The sequence below is a fragment of the Mizuhopecten yessoensis genome, unplaced genomic scaffold, assembly GCF_002113885.1.
Source record: "Mizuhopecten yessoensis strain PY_sf001 unplaced genomic scaffold, ASM211388v2 scaffold10477, whole genome shotgun sequence".
Lineage (NCBI taxonomy): Eukaryota > Metazoa > Mollusca > Bivalvia > Pectinida > Pectinidae > Mizuhopecten > Mizuhopecten yessoensis.
The window spans coordinates 32716-51666 of NW_018408566.1; the positions used below are offsets into that span (position 1 = coordinate 32716).

At 36.6% G+C, this 18951-nt stretch overlaps 1 protein-coding gene across 2 annotated transcripts in view; it reads right to left on the reverse strand.

The window, feature by feature from the left end:
- Positions 1-8777: 8777 nt before the first annotated feature.
- Positions 8778-18951, reverse strand: part of LOC110460718 (muscle M-line assembly protein unc-89-like) — a 207370-nt gene continuing 197196 nt past the window's right edge. For both annotated transcript variants that reach the window (XM_021513785.1, XM_021513786.1), the window contains 3 exons: positions 16840-16954; positions 13658-13809; positions 8778-12715 (listed from right to left, as the gene is read on the reverse strand). In XM_021513785.1, the coding sequence (XP_021369460.1) occupies positions 12562-12715; positions 13658-13809; positions 16840-16954 (421 nt within the window). In that variant the 3' untranslated portion in view covers positions 8778-12561. The remainder of the gene's footprint in view (positions 12716-13657; positions 13810-16839; positions 16955-18951) is intronic.

Below are 18951 nucleotides of genomic sequence, written 5' to 3' on the forward strand. Positions count from 1 at the left end.
CCCAGCACAGCATGCATCCGACATAAGTTCGTATTGTTTGGATACGGTATATCGTTTTTTAAGCACATAAATCGAATTCCGCACAGGTACAGTTTTATAGTAGAATACGCCAGATTAATGTTATGACAGTGAGCCACAAAATATATAGAATATTTTCTGTAATATTCATGTCTGCCAAGTTAACACTGTTAATAATACCTGCCATCAAAAGGAACCTAATGAATGTGTTGAATCCAGTGTCGTATGCATGTTTAGTACTGGGAGCTATGGCTGTCTCCCACAAGTCATCCACTACAGATTTAAGTCCCATATGACCTCGGAAGCTGGGGGAACTTGACAGGGATGATGGTTGGCCTCTGGAGCCAGCTGTCTGAAACGTGCCATCTGAAAACGAGACAAGGCGTCCGCTATTACATTGTACTTGCCCGGAACATGTTTAGACAATACCACAAATTCGTTGATAGCAGCGCACATGGTCAAACGTCTCATTAACGGCATGATGTGTGGGGCTTTGGAACGCCCTTTATGTAGTATAGCTACTGTAGCACTATTGTCGCACATAAACATAATACGTAGTCCTCTCCATCTATGTCCCCATATCATTGCGGCTACTACTATGGGGTATAGTTCCTTAAATGCTATGGACAGTTCTTTCACACTGTCTACATGTTCGTGCATAGTCGCTGGCCACCGTTGCGCAAACCACTGACCCTGCATATATCCCCCGAATCCTATGAATGTCCTCGGATGTTGTGATGTAACGGTTATAAAATATGATTGCTCCATTCCAGTGCCTCAGAAACGTTAACCACATCCTAATGTCATGCCTACATTCATTATTGATCTTGATATGATGGTGTAATGCCTTCACACTGGTTGACAATTTAATGATGTAGGAAACAAAACTTTTGCCAGGGATCACTACTTTACTTGCAAAATTAAAATGCCCTAAAAGCTGTAAAAGTTCCCTCTTTGTACATGACTGACGGTTTTAAAATGATCTTAACATTTCCACGTCCCTTTTAAGCTTGTCTTCCGGTAACCTAGCTTCCATGTTTTGTGAGTCTAGAATAATACCTAAATACTCGAGCGCAGTTTCTGGTCCACAAGTTTTATGGAGGGCCATGGGTATGTTCAGGCTATTAAAAATGTGGTACAATAAAGACATATTTTTATCTCCACATTCACCGGGCTCTTCGAAGGTAATAAAGTCATCCAACAGATGCAATATATGCGCGATTCCATAGTTATTTGAAGCGATCCAACATATGGCCTGCGATAAATTGTCAAAAATCTTTGGACTCGATCGACATCCAAACGCCAATCTGGTGTAATAATAGTATTTGTTTTCCCAACATATACCATAAAGATGCCATTGCGATGGATGTATGGGCAAAAGTTTGAATGCGTCCGATATATCGGTCTTACACATAGTGGTATCTTTTCCCAAATTTTGAAAAGTTTTATTGCGTCATCGATACGGACATATGATAGCGAACAATCTTCCTTATCAATGAGATCGTTGACACTTGGATTTCCTTCATCTTCATGAGGGGAAGACAAATCTACTATAAGACGGGGTTTACCTGAATATTTCCCATAAGCCACCCCTATGGGACTCACTCTATACGTAGTAAACGGGAGACTTTGATATGGGCCTTGTAGAAAACCTTTGTTGACTTCACTCGCGATTAGAGTTGTAACCGTTTGTTCATCTTTTAACGCCGATTGTAAATTTTTACATTCTCTTATCGGTAGGGCAATGTCTGTGACCATAGTGTCAAAACCGTCAGTTAAGCCGTCGCACAAATAATTTACAAAGAATCTGTCGGGATGTCCACTGAGTTCTTGACGTAATCGCTCAATATCTATAGGCGTGCTGGCTATCGTTGGAAGTCAGGCGTTACTCTCATCATTTGGGGGTTTGTTGGCCTTTCTACATGCTTTAGCCCCGTGGCTTGTGGCTATGCATTTAAAGCATATGTGCGAGAAGGCACATTTAGCCCCGAATTGACAGGCGCCGTCATTGAAATTATTGCACACTTCTGACCCGTTAGTTTTAAATTTTGGACGTCCGAGACGATCAGTGTCCTTATCCCCCTGGTTCGGTTTACTGTGATTTCTATCGTTCGATGACGTTGATTGATATTTTGCATATTGTTGAACGTTCTTTTTCTCCCTTTGCTGAGGACAGAACGGGGTTGAATGGGAGGTCAATCCACACAAATGGCAGGTGTTCACTTTAGAGTTTCCTACCACCATACTAAGAAGGCCGTTGTCCTTCATGTCCCAGCGGACCTTCTGGTTTCTGTCTCTCAAGGCAGCTGCAGCCTTCATGGTGAACTGACAATGATAGTCATAAAATCGTTGACCATAAACGTTTGATATCTCTATGATGTTCGCTTCATAAACATCAAGTTCTGCCCGTCGTTCCGGAAATTTGGCGCACATGACCCTTTTGAATTTCCCGAATGCGTTAATAAACTCCGAGATAGTCAGTGACTTGTTAAGACGGGGGTCTTCAGACTCATATAGATGTATGTTTATACCCTTATGGCGATCTTCTGGGAGGTCGGTCTCGAATTTGGGGATAAGAAGGGAGGCAAAATTTACGTACCTCCCCTCAAGAATTTTCTTCTTGTTCGCATTGGATACGATGTCAATGTGGGGAATACTGTCGGAGTTTATGACCTCACCTGTAGTCGCTGTAATGTTGTTACCGGCCGCGGTCTGCTCCTGAACTTGTCTCATCGAACGGTATGCCGTCGTCAATGTGTATTCCTGAGCATTACTCTCAGGCGTATCGCGAGCTCCAATCAGTTTGATGACAGTCTGTTGGAGGCCCATCATCGTCTGTTGCATGTTTTGCAAGGGGACTCTGGACATCTAGTTTACCAACCATATTTTCCTCGTTTGTAAATATTAGGTCCAGTAGGCTGGGTTCTTGGTTATTTCTTATCCTCGTTGGAACTTGGACATACTGAAATAGATATGTGTCCCTAATGGTTTCAATTTTATTTCAGTCTTGTTTTTATACTCTGTTGTGTAGTTCTCACAGTTGATATTTCTGTAATTGAAGTCCCCCATTATGAGTTTATGTGAATATTTGGCGTTACCTACTTCCATTAGAAGATTATTTAACTCATCACTATGTTCCTCTGTGTTGTTTGGGCTCCTATAAATATATCCAATTAATAGTGTATTCCCTTCGGCCAAGTCAACGCTGACAAAAAGATGTTCCTTGAAAGCAACTGACATACTCATTTCCGTTGCTTTTAGATCTGACTTGATGTACAGTGCTGTTCCTCGGATACCATTTCCTCCACAAAGGTTATTTATAAAAAGATCGTATCCTTCTATCGATAATTCCGGGATCGTTGGGGCGTATCTACTGTTCTTCGGCAATACCTCATTTATATCGATAACCATTATTTTGTCAGTATCAATTCTCGCCCTAAGTTCTTCCAATTTATTTGTTAATGTATCCGAGTTTGTGAAAAAGCAGCCCAAATTATTCCTGTGTTTATCTGAAAATGGTCTGGAATGGACATTTCTATCAGCTATTCCTGTTGTGTTTGTTCCTTGTCTTTCTGTTTTGCCAGTCGGACGATCTTCCTTTTCCACGGTGGGCCCCGTACTCGGAAAATATATTCCCCCGATACACGACTCTCCTTCAGTTTTGCCTCATCTCTTAAATACTTACTTATCGTTACTTATCGTTGTTTTCTGACTCAGGCTCCCTGAGGATCCTCTACGTCAGACTCTTCGGATTTTACGCGCCTTCCGGTGATGTCAATTTTGGCCTTAAAATCCTCGTATATAATGTCTTGACCCTCCATATGTCTGTCAAAGCGATGTTTGGACAGGTTCATATTTTCCGCACATACAATTTTGTCTGGTAGGCTATTCCATTGTCTTACTGAGCGTCCGGACAAGCTACACTGTCATTATTCCCACTGGTCATCTTGTATAGTTCTATCATATCGCCTCGGATCCTTCTGTAGCTTAGAGTTGATAGCTTTAATTTCTTTAGTCTTTCAGGGTATGTTAGATTTGACATTCCTGGTAATTGCTTTGTTGCTCTCCTCTGTACTCCCTCAATTAACTCCACATGTTTTATTTTGTACGGTGCCCAAACTGAGCTGACATAGTCTAGGTGTGTTCTTACGAGGGATTTGTATAGTGGTACAAACGTTTCTGAGTCCAGGTGTCTAAAAATTCTCCTAATAATGCCAAACATTGAGTTTGCTTTTTCACTTTCTCTGAAATATGCTTCTCAAAGTTCAATTCTCTGTCCACGATTACTCCAATGTCTTTTTCCTCATTTGCCATTTCTAATATGTTGTCTCCTAGTTTGTAACGGTGTGCATCTTCCCTATTTCCAATGTGCATGTGTTTACACTTTTGTGGATGAAAACGAAGTAGCCACTTTTCGCTCCATTCCTCCAATTTTTGCAGGTCCTCCTCTAGGGTTGTTCTGTCTTCTTCTCTGGTGATAATTTAAAAAATGTTGGTGTCATTCGCAAACAAGTATACTGTAGAGGAGACCAGATCTGGTAGGTCGTTTATAAATATAACGAAAAGTAGCGGGCCGATCACTGATCCCTGAGGGAATCCGGATGTTTCCTCACCCCATTCTGAAGCCTCCCCGTTTACAGTCACATGTTGTGTTCTCCCTGTTAAAAAAATCCTAATCCACAATAACATTTCATCCCCAATTCCATATGCTTTTAGTTTGTTGATTAGCCTTTTGTGAGGCACTGTGTCGAATGCCTTCTGATAGTCCATGTAGACACAGTCGACCTCCGCTCCTTGATTGATCGCTTCCGTCCATTCGTCTAGAACTTTAATAAGTTGAAGAGAGGTCGATCTTCTTGCCATGAACTCTTAACAATCTTTCCATAGTTTTACCGACTATTGATGTTAAGATCACTGGTCTGTAGTTCCCGGTTAGTGCTTTGTTGCCTTTCTTGAATATGGCGCTTATCCTAGCCGTCTTCCAGTCACACGGCACCTTACACGAATCCACTGATTGCTTATATATCAGGGAGATTGGTTTAACCAAATTAACTGCCAACTGTTGGAGGAATTTTGGGTGTAGGTTACCTAGTCCCGGTGATTTGTCCACTTTCAGGTTTTTTAAGACCTTTTCTACCGCCATTAATGTTATTTCGATTTTTTCCCAGTCATGTATTATCGTTCTCTTTTCTAATGTTGGTATGTTATGGTTATCCGGTTCTTTGTAAACACAGTTCCAAAATATTTACATAGAATGTCCGCTTTCTTTCTGTCACATGATGTTTTCTCTAATTTATCGTTGGATGGGTCCACACACAAGTCCCCTATTTCCTGTCTGGTCTTACTCTTTGCGTTGATGTATTGCCATACTTTCTTACGGTTCCTCTTTGATTCTCTCGATAAATTCTTTTCGAATTGTTTTCTTGCTTTCTTGGTAACTTTACTTACTTTATTCCTCACTTTGTTGTATTCTTTCTTAGTTCTTCTGATTTGGTTCTCAGAAACTTCCTGGCTAATGCATTTTTCCTTCTGATCTCCATGACTATTTCATTATCTAGTGGAATTTCCCTCTTTCGTTTGTTTGTCCCTTTCATGGAAAAATTGGCGCATGTTTCTTTTCAAGTTCAAGGAGTTTGTTGTGTAGTTTGTCCCAGTTAGTGTTTATGTCCTTAGCCGGATTTAAGTCACTTTCCCAATCAGTTCCATCTAGTTCATTCATTATAGCATTAAAGTTGCTTTCCTATAGCAAAACCGCTTCTTTTGAGTGGTTTGTAGGTTTGCTTGGCACACAAAGTTAAAAGTAATGACGCAGTGGCCACTTTTACCTAGTGGGCTCTTGTGTTCTATGTCACTGATATAATTCTCATTGTTGGTCAGTAGCAGATCAAGCATGTTTGGGTTGTCTGTCCCTCTCCATCTCGTAGGTTTTGTAGTTGCCTGGAATAAGTAGTTGTCCTGTATGCACTCACGCAGCTTGTAGTCCCCTGCTTGCTGTGTCCTGTATGCACTCACGCAGCTTGTAGTCCCCTGCTTGCTGGTTATCACTTTTTGTATTTAAAGTCTCCCAGTTAATATTTGGGTAGTTGTAGTCTCCCATCATTAGTAGATGTGTTGTGTTCATGGAAGTTGCTTCTGGTGTTAGTTTGTTCAAATTGTCATTGTTCTCCTGTGTTCCACCTTGTACACATATTCCCCCGACGCCTCCTCCGACTCGTTCAAACTTTTCGCCTGCTTGTAAAGGGTTTTTTCCTCCTCACGTTCAGTTTTTGTTAAATCATTTGCGGTTCTGATTCCTTCGTGGCTATCCGACTCCTTGATTTGATATTTTCTTGTTCTCGTTCCTTATTGGTAAGATAGTTGTTTATTCTAATGGTGGCGTATTTCTCCTCGTGTTTCAAATTCCTTATATTTTTAAAGAAGGCTTTCTTGTCATCAACAGATACAAAAGATACTAACAGCGGTCTAGCCTTAGGTGGTGTAGCTTTATCGTTGGTTTTCTCATATTTACCAAGTCGAATGACTTCTGTACCTTGCCCTCATATTGAAGCTTGCACGTTGCAAGCATGCTCTTAATTGTGACAATGTCTGCTTCCTTCCTGGCCGAACTGTCGTCTATCGTTTGCTCTTTAAACCCAAAAACAATGTTAGTTTCCCTCCCCTTCCTCTCATTTATCTCGGCGATAACATCGACATCCTGCTGCGGTGGTGTATCCGTGGTAGGCTTGGACTGCTGTGCCTGTTCCGGGCATTTCACTGTCCCTTTCGTCAATTCTCTTTCACAATACTCCTGACCTGGGATTCGTTGCACAAAGTTTCAATCCGACGTTCCAGAGATTTTTTTTTTCTTCGTAAACTTCCATGATCTCCGCACATTTCTGTTCGATCTGGAGTACAGCGTGAAGGTCTCTATCAACTGTAACTCTACATGGAGAGCAGAACCACATTGAGTCTGTGGATTCGGCGAGCACGGTGTATTCGTTTACGTTCTTGTCCAAACACTGGTTACTACAATAGTGATCCCGGCATTTCCGGCACTTGAAAGCTTTTCCGTTGTGTTCAGAGATTTTCTTGCACATCTTACATGTGACCCCATCCCATGTTAGAGAGAATGAACTCTCGGAAGGCTTTCCTTTGCTCCTAGATCTTGTTTGACGCGCCTCCTCGAGCTCGTCCGGTTGGTTTTTGTTGACATGGCGGTCGTGAGGGTCCCCGGCCTGTAGCGACATCCTGTAAACTTATTCCGATGTTCTGGTTCAATGTATGACTTAAACTTGATGTTTTTATCCCCGACCGTCCGTTGCCAACCGATGACGTCACTGATTTCAAGGTCATCAGTATTTATGTCAACAATATCAAGGTCGTCCGTATTTATTGTCAATAGTATCTAGTTTTTTCATAATTAATGTTAACAATATAAGGTTTTCTTTAATTGATGTCATCAATATCAAGGCCATCCGTAATTTATGTCTACAATATTAAGGTCATCAGTAAGTTAAGTCAACAATATCAAGGTCATCAATAATTTATGTCAACAATATTAAGGTCATTAGTAATTTATGTCAACAATATCAAGGCCATCAGTAATTTATGTCAACAATATCAAGGCCATCAGTAATTTATGTCAACAATATCAAGGTCATCAGTATTAAATGTCAATAAGATCTATTTCTTTCATAATTAATGTCAACAATATCAAGGCCATCAGTAATTTATGTCAACAATATCAAGGCCATCAGTAATTTATGTCAACAATATCAAGGCCATCAGTTATTTATGTCAACAATATCAAGGTCATCAGTATTAAATGTAAAAACAATCTAGTTCTTTCGTAATTAATGTCAACAATGTCAAGGTCATCAGTAAGTATATGTCAACAATATCAAGGTCATCAGTAATTTCTGTCAACAATATCAAGGTCATCAGTATTAAATGTAAAAACAATCTAGTTCTTCCGTAATTAATGTCAACAATATCAAGGTCATCAGTAAGTTTATGTCAACAATATTAAGGTCATCAGTATTAAATGTCAATAATATCTAGTTCTTTCATAATTAATGTCAACAATGTAAGGTTTTCTTTAATGTCAACAATATAAAGTTCATCAGTATTAAATGTAAAATCAATCTAGTTCTTTCGTAATTTATGTCAATTATATCAAGGCCATCAGTAATTTATGTCAACAATATCAAGGCCATCAGTAATTTATGTCAACAATATTAAGGTCATCAGTAATTTATGTTAACAATATTAAGGTCATCAGTGTTAAATGTCAATAATATCTAGTTATTTCGTAATTTATTTCAACAATATAAGGTTTTCTTTAATGTCAACAATATCAAGGTTTACAGTTATTAATATCAATAATATCAAGGTTTTCAGTTATTAATGTCAATAACATCAAGGTTTTCAGTAACTTGTGTCCACAATTTTGATTTTCAGTAACCAGTGCCTAGTATTGGCCACAATTTTAAGATTTCAGTAACTTTTATCAACAATACAAGGTTTTCTCTAATTGTATCAACAATATCAAGATTTTCTCTAATAACTTTCTCAATATCAAGGTTTTCAGTATCTGATGTCCACAACATTAAAGGTTTACCATAAAGTGTCTACAATTCCCAGATATCTATAATATCAAAGTGAGCAACAATGTTTCTGTTACATCAATCTACATACCGTACATATATACTTCCTAAATTGAATTTTCACAACTATATATACAAAACACAACTATATATATACAAAACAAACACTTCATATTTGTTATTGTTTTATCATTTTTATTTAATTCTTCTTCAATAAATGTTCAATAAATTTAAAGCAAATTATCACAAAATCTACAACATCTTACAAATAATAATGCAATACATTGGAGGAGAAATAAAAGATGGCAAGTGAGGATGCTGGGTACGAGAGGTCACAACTCTACATTGCTGTCACAATACACAGTATTGGGGAAACGAGGAAGGAGTTGAAACTCAATATTGTTAATATCAGTAGAGGTTTTACAGGGGAAATATTGCAGTGGTTTTATCATATCTATAGTGAAGTCGTCGCTACATCTCAGCTTCTCAGAACCGACCAATAAATTTCTGATGATTGAAAATTTATGTTTTTGTTTTAAGAATTTGTATATAAACAAAGTGGAAAGTAAGGTTGATATCACACTACATGTATTGCAAAGAAGTTTTTACTGTTTTTATGTGGAAGAAAAGGTCACAGAATATTATATCAGAGTCCGGTGTAGTTCATACATAGTATCATAGAATATTGCATAGAAATATGAAAGTGTGTTTACGTACACTACGTACCAGTCAGTGACCACAGTTCACTTCATTGATACTCTGGACATGTTGTTTCCAGAAACAAAAAACGTCTGTATGAAGCTGCACATTTTTGGCAACAGATTGGGATGTATGGTAAGAGAATGTTACACAGCTGAGCGTCACAAAGTAACATCATATAATACACAACATGTGGCTTAATGTGAAATAATACAAAATGGCCAACATGTGTTAAGCATGCATAAAAAATGCATGAAACACCTGCTTATCATGTGTAAAACACCTGATGAACTCATAAAACACTTGTTAAACTCATAAAACACTTGTTAAACACATAAAACACTTGTTAAACATATGAAAAACATGTGTGTAAAAACATGAGAAACACATGTAAAATGTCTGTGAACTTTGTGTAAAACATGTACATATGTAAAACACTTGTTAAACATGTCAAACTCCTATAAAACATGTGTAAAACAACTGATAAACGAGTTACAGGTATGTTTAAGTTTCTAGACAGACTGTTATAAACGACTAACATGTCCCTGAAAGTGAGTACAGCGTACGAGGAGTAACTGGCACTTCTACACGACGCCCGGACTGAACACATTGCTGTTTTAGGGCGATTCACACAACGCCAAGACTGAACAGTCACCACCAGTCTCTCGTCGGCGACACAAACAGAGGCTGAAGCACCATACATGTGACCAATAGTTACATCTGTTTTGAGTTATAAATTGACTTGTACCACATAAAATATTTGGTCAAAAACAGGTAAAATTTCAGGTAAATGTTTACATTAAATTCATATAATGGTAACTGTATTGATTAAAAAGGGAAAAAAACATTGAAAATCTACAAGACTATTATTTGCTTAATATTCAGATCATGTACTTTATAAAACACTGAACATAAATAAACAAATTATGTAAAGTTGAATCACAACAGCTGATGATAAAATAGCATAACACTCATATACTGCATTTAAAATAAAGTTTTCTTTTAACACACATTAACGTTAACACACAAGCTCTGCTGCAGAGATCTATATATATATACATCACCTAGCGCTATAACTTACACAATATATATCTATATATAGCTAACACTTCATGTACAACTCTCAAACCTTATGTTTTAAACCTATCAAAGGATTCATTGGAAAACAGGGTTAGACTGACCCAACACCCCTGTATATCCTCAATAGATCTTCCCATGGACTGATTGATCTATTGTGGTTTGTAGGGGTTGATATTCACACTGGGAGTGTACTTGATTACGAAAAATATTGTGTATGGAACACAATGAACACTTTTAAGTGTGATCAGAATACTGTAAGACAGGAGATTACCAAACATGACTCAATCTCTTTCCTTTGAATCACATATATCCCTTAAAAAGTCTTAATCAAATACACCTCATATTGAGGCGAGCATACCTACCAAAGGTCAAAGGTCTAGCTGGAAACTCCTTTCCAAGGTCAAGGGCCTAGCTGGACACCTCTACCTGAGGTCAAGGGCCTATCTTGCCTAGCTGGACACTTCTACCCAAGGTCAAGGGCCTAGCTGGACACCTATACCCGAGGTCAAGGGCCTAGCTGGACACTTCTACCTGAGGTCAAGGGCCTAGCTGGACACCTATACCCGAGGTCAAGAGCCTAGCTGGACACTTCTACCCAAAGTCAAGGGCCTAGTTGGAAAGATTTTCTTTCATTCTTAAACTTAAAAAATTATCACTTTTCTTCTGTAGCTCACAGTAGATCTACAAAACAGGGTATTGCATAGAAAAAGGTACTGGACGGAGATGAGAATGTTATTTGGGGACTAAACAGGGGTTCTCTTCTCACTCTAAGGTCGTGACCTTTAACATTGCATTTGTGACCTAGACCTTGTCATACATGACCATTCAACCCAGTATTGTATTTTATAAAAATAAGCTATGTATATTATGAGAATGTTTTTGTTGTACCCTCACTCCCCAATGCCACAGTGTAAGACTCCGTCTATGGTCAGACACGGGTCTGGCATACATGGACATGAAGGGTCGAAGGGACATGAATGTCCAATTATTTGTGATCAAAAATGTCAGTAAGCTAGCAAATAGTACCTATACAGTTTTCCTAGGTAGCTCACACAGGAAACATACAATAAGCGTCTTGTGTGGAGAACAACCTACATGTTAATATACCATTGTATTGCTAGGAACCAAGCATATGGTAATCATTAATTTGCATGACCTTGACCTGTACTTAGATCAAATTGATGAAATTTTAAAACAAATCAATATCATGTTATCTTCATTATTATCTTGAAAGTATTTGAGTAGTAAATAATGCATATAGTACATACAGTTGTTTATGAAATATATGTTGATAAAAGTTGTAAAATCTACTATACAAACCATTGCCCAACATGAGGCTATTATGGTTGACTGTACTACATACTAAAGTAAAAAACAAAGATTCAATCCAAGATGGCAGATTAGTGATAACAAAGTATGCATACTTCAACAATGTTAAAAAATGAAGTTTCTAAAATTATGTGACTCACAACGATATGAGAGTATATTTTGGCACAGTTGATAAGTAACATTGAATTCTATTTATAACTGGATATATCCTATTTCCAACTCTTTTTTTTTGTCTCCGTCAAGTACTAATATTCAAACCCAAATTTTCACCTAATTTCAACTTACTTAAATTACAACAGATTTTAAAAAGAATTCTCAAAATATTTAATAACAATGATCTTTTTTTGAAAATTCCAACAAAATCATCCAATTTCTTACCCTCAGACAAGAAAGAGTTCCAATACAATTACTATTTCATCAAAATCTATCTATATATATAAGAGTACTATTGTCAGTAGAAGATTGACACTAAATAAAACAGTGATTGCTTTTGTGAGGCTGTATACGTAAACACTACATCTACCTTTGAGTATTATAAATAAGCCTTCATTCCAGTCGTTCTCACACGCTACTGATTACAACCACTGACTGTGAACTTTGACACACAAAGATCACACTACGAGCTTAAACGTCATCTTGTTACGAGAATAGTAACCAATTTAAGCGTTTCACAGGTCTAAGTCATCACTTTAACGACCAAAATACTCCATCAGTTCCTTAGAGATTATCATGCCTATAGTTCCATGTAAACAGATTGTATTCTCCATTTTTAAAATTTGAAACCAAGATGGAGCCCGCTGTAGTGTAGAGTAGATTCCTGTTGGAGATGGATTGTTCCGTAGGATAGAGATTACTGTTCCGATGACTGTTTGACCTTGTTGGCCTCGTGATTGTGGAGTTTGCGGTAGAAGCTTTGTACGTAGGTAAACACACACTTCCAGTCTGGGTTCTTCATGCGTACCATGTCCTCCACATCCAGAAGGGGTGCAATATCTGCCAAATTCCTGTAAATTAAGGTTCGTATTACAGTTTTGCTGTTAACATGAACTCTGTCTGGATAAACAACTGTTAACATGAACTCTGTCTGGATAAACAAGGCAAAGTAAAACCTGCAATACATAAGTCCTCAACCTTCGGACAAACTACAGTATAACAAGACATAGTATTGCAAGGCAATCCATAGTCCCCCACCGGTAATGATTTCTATATTTAACAAACAGAACACTTATGTCAGGAAGCATAGGTCACAGTGAGGATATAGTGACCTACTTCTTGCACTCCACCATCCCAAGATGTACTTGTACACCAAATCTGGTTACTCCAAGTGAAATAGTACATATGCCCCCAACAAACATTTTTTAAAGTTTAGGTCAAAGGTCAAGTCATAGGTCACAGTGACCTTCTTCTGCACTCTGCCATCCCAAGATGTCCTTATACACCATGCAGGTGAAATACTATAGAAGATATATACCAGACAAACTTCTCGGACGGAAGGACCGACGGATTGCAAACCTATAGTCCAAGCCGCATTACACAATGGTGCATGAAAATGTAATTCTATTGGTATCATGTTGAAAGTTGTCTTACTGTAGCATATATGTGAGAAATGAAGTTTTTAATCAATTGATTATGTGAAATATTGCAGAATAGATTTTCAACACTTAAGCCGTTGACAGAGGTGTTAGTGAGTGTAATGAAAGACAACTATGGGTAGAGATTGCCAATCTAGAGCTTCTACTGTTAGAACAGATGGCAGAATAATTATCTGGTTCGTCACGTTAATTATAGAATGTGGTGAACCTATTTTCATTTAAAAAATTACTACTTTTTACCTTTTAATTGGTAATTCTTTTTTCCCCCCAGAATAAACATATTTTATACAGCTAAAACATGGTAAATACATGTATAACAACAAAATGACTATAAGTAACATAGCCACTACTAACTCTGCAGTGTCGAATGCCAAGTTGAAGTTGGCCCGTCTATTTTTGGGGTTGAGTTTGGTGATATCGAATGCATCTGGGTAGAAGTTGTGGATCAGAGCACAAAAAGCCATTCCATTGTTCCAACTGCTCGAGAAATTGGTCACCTCAATTCCCTAAAACACAAAATGTCATTTATAGTATTTTCATTATCTCACTATTTAATTCTTCAGAATATTTTGCATTTTCTCAAATTGTTTTTTTCATTTCAGACAATTATGTCTTATTACTATAAATGAATATGACTTCTATAAACTGTTACATCATATTAGGTTGGGCTATAAGCTATCATTTACAGCAAAAAGAACCTTGAAAGAGTTTTATCACATCACAAATTTTGGAATTGTTTTTCTCGCACCTCAGATAAAATTGACAATTTGCACTATAAATATACTGTTTTGTCATTATATGTATTGTTTTGATGATGTTAGATTCCAGATATTGCAGAAAAAATATGATCTACACAGTGAAATATGTTGTCATTTTTGCAAGGATGGAAGCATTCCAAAAATTCTTTAGTTGCGACTTTTTTTTCAAACTAAAAGGTGCGAGAAAAAATAAATTACCTGTAACTGAGCAAGATCGTGTTATCTCAGTCTCGGGCTAAGACTCTGTAACATCACAACCTTGGCTTTCGCCTCGGTTGGGGTTATGTTACAGAATCTTAGCCCTCCACTGAGATAACCGGATCTCGCTCAGTTACAGGTAATCCATCAATACTAAGGATACTGAGAATCTTTCACATTCCTATAAATGATGATTTTGTTAACTTTGAAATGATAATATACACAAAATTTAAAAGGAAAAATACATTTCTGTCATGATTAAACCATTTTCAATTGAATTATTCAAGAAATCAAATTTTTACTTATTTATGTGAATTAAACAATGCATAATAAAGATTAAATTACACATTACCAATTCTGAAAGAGAAAGTTATTGTTTCTATCTGCTAGGCTAGATCACTAGGTCCTCTATCTAAATAGGCTCATGCAATTTGTATGACAATTAACATTCAGCAATTTCAAAATATGAATTCCATTTCCCATGACAATTTTAATCCTCCAGGAAGTAATGTTTCAGTCACCCACTAAGTACTTCAACACAATAGGGGAGAAAGTGTCTTCAGAAAATCCTTTGAGAATTTACCATAAATTTGTTAAACTGTGGAATTATTTAGAGCCAATGTATGCTACAACTAAACAATAATACGAAAATCCATAAGTAAACCATCAGAATATTAAATCATATACATTGAAATACCTAGACCAATCTAGGTCACATCTAACCCAGAACATATTCATGTTATCAATAAACCGTTAAATATTGTAAGGATCATTGAATGGCTCGCCTTTGATGATTCCAGGGAAATAACCAGACAAAGGACAGGTTCCCTATGATCATACAACCTAATATTATCTCCCTTTGATAAACAATATGGACTTTTGGTAAAAAACTTGCCAATTCCTTCATATAGGATTTTTTTCTTTCTGATATAATAGATTTCATTCAACATTTCTGATTCAGTAGGTAACTATGAACTAGCTTCAGAACTACCTCCGTACAACAAGATATAGAATACATTGTAACTTAGGTAACCACAGGGTTTTCACTACACAAATCATACTAGTAACAAGTGTCAGTAACCCCCCCCCCCCCCCAATGCAAATCCCCAATCACCAAGTTATCAACATGGCAAACATTGCAACAAATAAATATTACAATTAATGCTTCAAATACTGTAAAAGTTCCACAACCTTAAAGAAATCAACAGATAGATCACAGAGTTTGAGAGCTAATTAAATCTAGCTTTCTAACCACCACACAAGAAAGAGTTCCACTTTAAGACCGGGATCATGTGTGCATGCAATCAAGTTTATATGATATATATCTCAGAAAACTGTTTTATCTATATTTCAACCCACAGGCAATTCACGCAGAAAGTATCCTTCATGCATTATGTGTTTATATATATATAAGCATCTGAGGTATATTTGATCAGGGGTCATATAAGATATAGATATAATTATATAAGTGGTATACACTGAAATCTTTTATAGGTGATTTATGATATAACAAAAGAACTTGTAGGGATCTATTGCCATTCAAAGTTCCAAAGCTCTCCAGGACTTTAGGGTAACATGCAGTACTGCCTTGCCCAGGATATATTCAGGCCACTCCACCTGTATACACTTGGTACCGTAGAGTAAGTTTTGTTGAGAACAATTTTACTTAGTATTATATAATTACACAAAAAACATCTGTACAATGGGATCTCTTAAGGTTTTCAATATTGTATGAATTCTTTATTTTTTTTATTTTTTTTATTATAAACATCAATTAATATCTTAGCTTAAACTTGCTTTAACTTCACATGCAGGATCCTACTTCAGCTTGTTATTCCAATCATTGTGAAATAGGTTTTTGTTTATAGAAGTGTTATGAGTCTTTAGAACAGATAGCACACACAAGATTCATTAGACAGACAGTGATGCACCGTTATGTTACATATTTTTGTCAATTCATTTAATAAGGTGAACAGGTGCAAACTAAAGAAGTTCTGATTAAAGATCAATACACCGCAGCCAAACCACATCCTGTGTCATTCCACTACAAAACATAACACCAGTTCCTGTTACAAGTAAAGCCATGCCTTTCAGCCACAAACCAGAAGATTATTACATCACGTCATCAGTCATGTGACAACATCACATTGTAAACAGATCATTAACCAAAGGTTTGACAATTTTTAATGTTTAGTAGAAATCAAAGTGTATACTTATGACATTTCTTTTTCAGGAAACAAAAGTCCTTTCTAATATATTGAAGTTATCCAAATTTGCTTTTGATAGAAAATTTGATGGATTATTCCTCTTTTAAAAAAACCTTCTTCTACTTCTAAAAATAGATCAGACAGATTTGTTCTCTGATGGATTTTCCTTATTTTAAATTAGATCTGATCAATTTTCTTCTAAAAAGCACAATAACCTGAACTGCTACCATACATTTTCCCTGATTTTAAACATTAAAACACATTTGAAAACTGTAAACCTGTGGAGAACTGATCAACTTTTACAGTGGATGAGGCTGTAGCGATTTCTGTCAGCAATGACACCATGCACCACTCCAACAGATGGCAGGGATACCTCGTAGTGGTTGATTTTAGACTTGCACCACTCCAACAACATAGTTTTGATGGCACTGGGACTACGTGTGACCTTGCTTCCGCCACCTCCCCCGCGACCTTGAGCCGCCATGAAGCTTGCGGGAGAAAACAGCAGTGTTCATGTGATAATAAGGTGAATAAATAATCATATGCATAACCAAGATGTGTCACCAGAGGTCCCCAACATCACTGCAATAACTGGCTATCAGGTTCAACAACAAAATGGTGACGATTGGCAACCAAATGTCTGTAACCGTTCGCTGTTTCAAGGTTGAACTAAGACCTTCCACTTTGATGTAATATATACCAAAATTATGTTCATTTCCAATATTTTATGCTCGTAGTATATTTCAAATATTTTATGCTTATAATGTAAGTGTTTTAAAGTTGTTTCACCTAAATGTTGAGGGAATAAGAATCAAAATTGTACTTCTGGCCCCACTTGTATAAAACATCTTAGCTCTTCCAAGTTTCCTCAAGTCTAAGATTTTTCTATAGACAATACATTGCTTGAGATTTCCTCAAGTCTAAGATTTCCTATAGAAAATACATTGCTTGAGATTTTCCTCCATTTTAGATGTTTTATACAAGCTCATTAGAATAGAAAAATAAATTTGTATGATATGAGAAGTTTTAATATTATCATGTGGAAAGGCTTGCTGAACCTCTAGATTTATAAACCATTACAGACTTGGTTGACAACACAAAGCATGCAATCTGGAACAGGAAATTTGAATACTGTGAAATAAAGAAATTGTTGGTAAATTAAGTTTCAGAAATATTGTGACTGCATATCTGTAAAAAAACAGAAATAACTTTAGTGAAATTTCTAAAGCTACATAGCAGGTTACAGTACCACAGAACGTACAAGGTGATGAATGAAGCACATGCATTTGGTGAAAGCTGATGGGAGACAGATGATACTGCTGGTGACTTGATGATTTGTTTATTTGTGTCTATAGAATTCTGCATTTTCCTGACAGCTAAAGTGTTCTTGTAAACTTATTTTACTTTATCAAATAAAAATCTGACTAAAATCCTTCTGACTTATAAGATGTCCTCTTAAAACACTTTGTTCAGTTCCAAATATGTATTTTGTCTTACTGTCAATTTAGTGTCTGCACTTAATATATGTTATATATTTTACAACTTATATTGATCACATTTGTTGGCCCTCGGATGGGAGCGGGCAGGGGGTGTAATTAATGTGAGAGGATATCAGGGTCCGGACAGAAACACCAGTGGTCAGACAGGTCACCTAAGATGTTTCACATCATATTTGATATTGGGACATAAAACCCCAGCCATCTTATGTAAGTCTGTCAATCATTCACCTTCCGGCCTGTCAATCATTAGGTGCCTTATTTCATCAAAAGTTTAGTGAAGATGTCATATAGCTTATAAGTTTTTATTTTCTATTTTTCAGTTTGATTTTAATCAGAAAAACATCTATAAATTATTTTTTCAAATTCATAACATTGCCTTAAGGAAAACAAATTGTGATACACAGTTTTAAGTGAACTATTTATTTATTTATTTTTTAAATATTTTCAACAGTAACAATTCCTTGTTGTTAATTATAGAGTAAAATATATATATATCTAGTGTAGAGGGTTACACTGTATAGTTTGTGCTTATGTATATATAGACTAGTTAGATAGTAAAGAATTAAGCTAATTTTAAGTGTATATTTATATGTTTTTACTAAGTTTAATAATGTTCTATAAAGATCGCACACATGTTAGCAGAAAGATTTAAGCAGTAAACACAAATGGGCTGAAAAAAATATGTGAGTGGAGACTAACTACATCAACAAAGATAATTTATCGACTAGTTATACCTCGTACGCTTCCGTGTTCTTTTTAACGAATGCAAGTATTTCCTGTTTGATCACAACAGCATTTCTGCGCATCGTTGTGGCAGCCTTCTTTGCATACGATATGGCCAATAAACCACTGATAGTTAAAAAAACACAACAACACATGTGTAATAGTCACAAGTAGTTAGGCTCCAGTGTTCAAAGTGTCCTCAAAGTCACTGTTTTAGTTGATAATGGATAAAGTGTACTAAGGTAGTCTTTTTCACAGACTTG